The sequence below is a fragment of the Tiliqua scincoides genome, chromosome 2, assembly GCF_035046505.1.
Source record: "Tiliqua scincoides isolate rTilSci1 chromosome 2, rTilSci1.hap2, whole genome shotgun sequence".
Lineage (NCBI taxonomy): Eukaryota > Metazoa > Chordata > Lepidosauria > Squamata > Scincidae > Tiliqua > Tiliqua scincoides.
This window is the reverse complement of record NC_089822.1, coordinates 81,715,759-81,722,182: the sequence shown is the minus strand read 5'-3', so window position 1 is coordinate 81,722,182 and position 6,424 is coordinate 81,715,759. Positions and strand designations below refer to the sequence as shown.

The window sequence follows — 6,424 nt, the reverse complement described above, 5'->3', positions numbered from 1 at the left end:
TTGCATTTGTGTATCAGACCTATGTGACTTCAGGACTGAGGTCAGTCAAGGCTGATTAAATTGTTCCGCATGGGACAGCCAAAGAACAGCCTTTTTACAAAACAAGAAATTCCAACAGTTTATCATTCTGCGCTCATGACGTAAAGTTCAAGAAATTCAGATTTGATGCAGCAAGGTACTTTTGATTTTCACTCACACCAAACTCATTTTCACATTAATTCATGGTCTTTTAGAAATGTGATGAACCACAAATGGAATCTGTTCCCCAAATTTTGACATCGGCCCAGAATAGCATTGGGGGTCGACATGATCGTTAAACTTAAAGGAAGATCAGAAGTGAAAGCAGAGTGCTGAAAGAAAGGCAAAAGTGAAAAGGGAAAACCAAAACTCTGGCCCTCAAAGTTAAATACCAGGCATGGTCCAAAGATGCACCACAGACCAGAACATCTTCCCCGACATCCAATCTCCAAGATTCTACACTTTGGTCAAGAGCACACACCATCATCTCCAAAATGATCACAAAGGGGTGCCTGCTTGTGTGTCTAGCGGTGCTCTTCTGCACTGAAATCTCAGCTCAGGACTGCAGCAAATTTCGTGGGAGGCTCCATGAGGCAAACAAGGGCAACTTGCAACTTCTGCGAAGCAAGATGAGTCCCATCGTTCACCTGCAATGCATGGAAGATGGAACTGAATTCCTGCCCAGCGAAGACATGCTCAGAAGCATTGACATGTCCCTAGAAGAGAATGCCAAAGTGGCCATTGAAGAAATCCTCCAGCAGACATCACTGATCTTCCGTCAAAACTATACCGAATCTGCATGGGATGAGAATTCCATGGACGTTTTCCAGAAAAGACTAGTTGAGCAAATGAAAGATTTGAAAACATGCTTGAACGCAGAGAGGCAGACTGGCATTGTGTCACCAAGACTGCAGCAGTTCCAGCTCACCAGACTAAGAGTGAAGACTCACTTCCAAAGAATCCAGGCCTTTCTGAGAGAGGAACAGTACAGCCAGTGCGCCTGGGAGAGTGCCCAGACCGAAGTTCATCAGTGTTTTCTGCTGATCAGTCAACTCATCCAAAAGATTCAGCAATGAAGGTACAGGATACTCTTAAATGTCATACTTTTGTATTAAATGAAAATCTAAACTTTTCTGATTTCATAATGGCCAATTCAGGAAGTAGAAATTGCACACCATACTAAGAAAGTTTTAAATCTTATATTCTAGTTCATTTTCTTTTTCTCAAACTTTATCCAATACTTTTCTGAGCAGATTCTAAAGATCTGCCTCAAATTTCAGTGTATGCAAAGGTCAGTGGTAACGTATTTTCCCAGGTCTCATAAATCTTGTAGGCTTAAGTTAGATTTTCTTAACCAATCTCAAACTTGTGGATATTCACTTGAGAAGCATCTGTCATTCTTACGACAGCTGTTATTTGTCATCAGCTTTACTGTTTTCTATACTCATTAGAATATGCAGAACACTAATGATAAATATTGTTAGTCTTAAGAATACTCTTTTTCTTCCATTGAACCATTCAACAAGTAAGAATTCAGAGTCCCAGGTCAAACTGCCTTTTAGATGGAAATTAAGTTCTTTCTTTAGGCAGCTGAATCCAGAAGCCAGGAGGTTTCTATGATTTGTTCTATGTGGTTTGAGCACCATGTAAACGGGGCCACCACAGAGGCTTGTGGAGGTTATGTGGGTTTTTCCCTGCAACCAGAAGTGTCAACTATGTGGGAGAGTCCCATATGACTCTCATATGGTGATAGCATTTATACTCATCCTCTAGTAATAGATGCACAGATTTAATATTTATAACTTTTTTTTCCACACACATCATTATCATACAGTTCCTCTTGCTTAAAAATGTCACAAACGTTTTGAAGAAAGCTATGGTTCATTTTTCTCAATATCAAAAATTCAAGTACCTGTGTCTCAAAAGGTTCTATATTTCTAACAATGACTTTAAAAAGGGAAACAAATTCTTAATTGACAGAGAAATTTAACCACTTCTCTTTTTCTCTTCAGCATAATCTGCAGTCACCAATGCAATGAGAACAGCTGAATGAATTTGCAATTGTAACAGACCTTCAGAATCATTCCTGTTTCTCTTGTTTCTTCCAATGACGCATTTCCATGATCCAAGACAAAATGTTCCTCCAATAACATAAGCTCTTTCCTCTTCTATCCCATCTGTATCTCAATGTTTTCACAAAGGCTGCAACCCTATGCACACTTATGCACATTGGGAAAAGTGCCACTGTACATACTGAGACTTCCAAGCAGACACCGACAATTTGGAATAGTTTGTCAAAATATGAACATGCAATTTAGCAATAAAAACTACAACACTGATGGAGAAGATAAAGGAACAAATGGGGAGAAAGACAAAAGACTCTGGCAAGACAAAACGAATTGACAAGTCAAAAGATTCAATACATTTTCTGCTTTTTTAACTCTTCTCAAGTCTCATTGGTTGATTCCTTGCATCCACAAGTTCTGCAACCAGAGACATACTCAGACCACTTGAACCCTGATGAACACGCATAGTTTAATTTTACTGAAAAGAATAGGAAAAAATTTTATATTAGATTCTCGCATATTTTGTGGGGAAGAAAACAGACATGGTATCTTTTCACAGCCTGAGAAAACAGGAAGTCCTACCTAATCAGAGTCTGTGCCTTGAAAAATGCTATCCTGAGCAATATGGAAGAATTTGTTCTTTGGGGGACAAAGTGGTCAAGTAAAATGCACAATTGAGAAACTCTCCAAACATCTGTACCCACACAAGCCTCAATGGAAACACTGTGTGCAGGACAAAAATCACAATTAAAGTGAAAACATTGTCTCAGGGAAGCTAGTCCTTTATGAAATGTGCAGAATCAAATATATTATTATGTATTATTATTAAGACTATTTATATACTGAGCAATTTTATTCCATTTACAATTATTGGTCCTCTTAGAACACTGTGAAGAGGTTATTTCTCTTTCGGAAACTGTGATTGATATTTATGTTGGTGGTCATTAATGTGAACATGTGTAATTATTTATTTATTTGCATACTTGCTTGCTAATATTTATTACTATTTATTTTAAACTTTGAGTGATAGAATATAATAAAAGATTAAAATTTCTTATTAAAAAGTGCAACTCCAAGCAATATGGTTTATTTTGTTTATTGCAGTGGTTCTCACACATTTAGCACTGGGACCCACTTTTTTGAATGAGAATCTGTCAAGATCCACCAGAAGTGATGTCATGGAAATGACATCATCAAGCAGGAACATTTTTAACAATCCTAGCCTGCAATCCTTCCCACACTTACCCAGGAGTAAGTCCCATTGACTATCATTGTTAAAAGAATATACATAGTAGCTTGCTAAAAGTACAGGTCTGTAACATTTCCCCCAATGTAGTCACATACCAGGGGAGCATCAAGTCTAATATATTAAAAATAAAATATTGAAATGAATATGACCCACCTGAAATTGGCTTGCGACCCATCTGCTCCACCACGCTCCAGTAGTATGGCTGCATCAGTGCTGAAAAGTGGAATAGGATCAGGCCCTGAAATGAGGAAATAAAGTCGGAGGGGTTATTTGCTATTGTTGGTATGGCTGCAGGAGAGTCATGATGAGGTACTACACATCAAAATTTACTATTATCAACTGCTCAAGTTGGTGCTTCAAGCATTTTATTCTGTACCATCGTACAGGAGGAATGTACACTGATTCAGTTGCTATGATTTGAATTCCAAAGCCTCCCATACACACAAATGGAAGGTATGTCATTTGTGAAGGGACCATTTTTGCTGCTCTTCTTTGCTACAGTACCTTCTCTATGCAAGCTACATGCTCCCCTGTTCTGGAGGGTCCCCCAACCCTCAAGAATATGTTGGGAAAGCAGAGGGCTACAGAAGGAGTCAACAAAAATCCCATGTGTGCCAAATCCCTCTGGCATTGACAACAATGGATGTGTTTTGCAGAACACATCCCCATTCTCATTTTCTCTCCTGTTCACTCTACCCAAGCAGATTACCTCTGAGAATTATGAACATAATCATAAATATTCTATGTTTTGTCCCCGATTCCAGACTCCAAGCATTAATTGGCTTTTCTGCACATGTGCACGCATGTATACTTCTTCTGCACTCTGAAAATGCAGACAAGGCTAGAAGTGTGTGCAAGTCAGGAGCAGAGCCTTGGCTTCCTCTCCCCTTTCCAGGAGTTCATTATACCCGTATTACAGGTTGTCTGCATAAGGCTCATCTCAAACACAGACAGAGCAAACCAGCATAAGGGAAATTCATCTGCCACAATGGATAAATAGCCCATTGATAGCATTACTCCCACCCCTAACACATGTGTTGGCCTTGGACATAGATCTAGATATCAGTTGTCTCAACAGGTTTACACAGGCTCACTGAATCGAAGGTCAGGATCTGTGGCAGGAATGCTGGGAGAAGCATGCCTTCTTCTCATCGCTTCTGCAGAGATCTTGCCTTCCCAAAAGATTTACAATTGGATACATTCCTTTGGAAACTTAATTGGGGCGTTTGGATGATCAGGGAGAAGGTACAGATAATAAAACCAGCCAAGGAATTCTCACCCTGGCAGGGAGTGATATAGATAAGGAGTAGATAGAGGTACCTTTCTCAGGACAGGGAGTATAGAGACGTGTTCAAATGGAAAGAATTATACTCCTTTATAGACCAGTGACCCTGAACATTTCAGCACTTTCTACTCTGGGAACCATTAAAAATTCAGGCCTTTTCTGATCTTTTGTTTAAAGGGGGTAGAAAAGCCCCCTTCATCCTCCTGATGATGCTCATAGATGCTGTACCACTTAGTTGTCTGATTCCATGGGACACTACTCATTGTCTCCATTTGGATACACGTACCTGAACATCCCGTGGCTAAAGTCCTTTCTTTTTACTCAATGGTTGCATGATTCTGCTGAGAAATTATGACTCCGGGGGCCTATGGCCTTCCTGAAAGAGACAGGCTGCTCTGCAAATCACTGGTAAAGCCTGGGGGAATCGGATTCTTGACAAGGAGATGTCCAAAGCCTGGCATCCACTGCTGAAACAACTTGGGGGTCTCCATATTCTTCCCCATCTCTCTCCAGTTGTCCTGTTTGGAGACTCCTTCACATTGGATTGATCGTCTCAGCAGATTAAGGAGAGGTGATCTTTGGCTTTTAGCCCAGCTCTGATTTATTTATTTATTTTTGCTTTGTTTTCGCTTTGTATAACTTTATCTGGCTGAATGGGTTTATGTCTGTGATCTTGGCCCTTCCCTTTATACTAATCTGGGTGGGATAAGGAAGGTCTATTTTTGATACATCTATGTTTTCTTTTTGTCCAGCAGCAAATATTCACACCAGTGAGAACCTGCAAGTTGTAAATGGTCATTTGTTAGGAAATTTAGAAAACAAGCTAACAGGGAGCCTTTTGTGGTGCTAATATCATGACTAGTTGGTTACAGTCTGTTCTGGTTGGTTCCATAAAGATTATTGATGTGTTTTTCTACAGGTAATGTTGAGTTAGAAAAAAGGTGAATTTCCGTGGGTTGGTGCTTTAATCAAATGATACCTTTAAATGTTGTAGACCAGTAACCCATTTCCCCCTCCCCTTTCCCTGTTAATTCTACCTGGCATTCTCACAGAGCCCAACTGCTTCTCCCCCTCCTCTCCTACTCTACAGCAACTGCAATACGTTTTGTAGACAGCATGGTCAGAATCATAGAGATACAGGGCCCAATCCTATTCCACTTTCCAGCACCTGTGCAGCTGCAATGCAACTCAGGATTGCAGCCTGAGGGCCCAATCCTATCCAATTTTCCAGTGCTGGTGCAGTTGAGTCATTGGGGTGTGCGCAGCTTCCTGTGGTGGAGGGGCAGTCACTGGGACCTTCTCAAGGTATGAGAACATGTGTTCCCTTACCACGGGGCTGCATTGTGGCTATACCAGAGCTGGAATATTGGATAGGATTGGGCCCTTAATTAGGTATCCAGTACAACAAGTGAGTCACTGGACTATGGTTAAATGCTTTGACTGATGTAGTTAGGACTGCTATAGGTAATTATTGCTCAGACAGTGGCCTGCATCAGTCTGAGGCCATAGCAGGAAACTACAGTACAGTGCCTAATATATAACATGGAATACAATATAACCAAAACATAACACCAGTTGTGGAAATAAATCCTAGCATAATAGGAGTAATCCATCACAATCCCATTCCACTGAAGGGCAGACATGAGGGCAACTGGCTGTAGCCCTGTTTTGATTATTAGCAGTGCCAGCCACTGACAATTTGGTACCTGAAGCCCAGCACCAATTGATACCCTCTCTGCTGCCTTCCATTTCCTGTCCTATGTTTTCCTAATAAAAGAATACCCATTTCTTCCTCCTTTCAATTTT

At 40.5% G+C, this 6,424-nt stretch overlaps 1 protein-coding gene across 1 annotated transcript; it reads left to right on the top strand.

Moving 5' to 3' along the window:
* Positions 1-512: 512 nt before the first annotated feature.
* On the top strand, positions 513-1,094 carry LOC136638544 (interferon alpha-5-like). The gene has a single exon (XM_066612586.1). The coding sequence runs from the start codon at positions 513-515 to the stop codon at positions 1,092-1,094; it is 582 nt and encodes a 193-aa protein (XP_066468683.1).
* Positions 1,095-6,424: the final 5,330 nt, after the last annotated feature.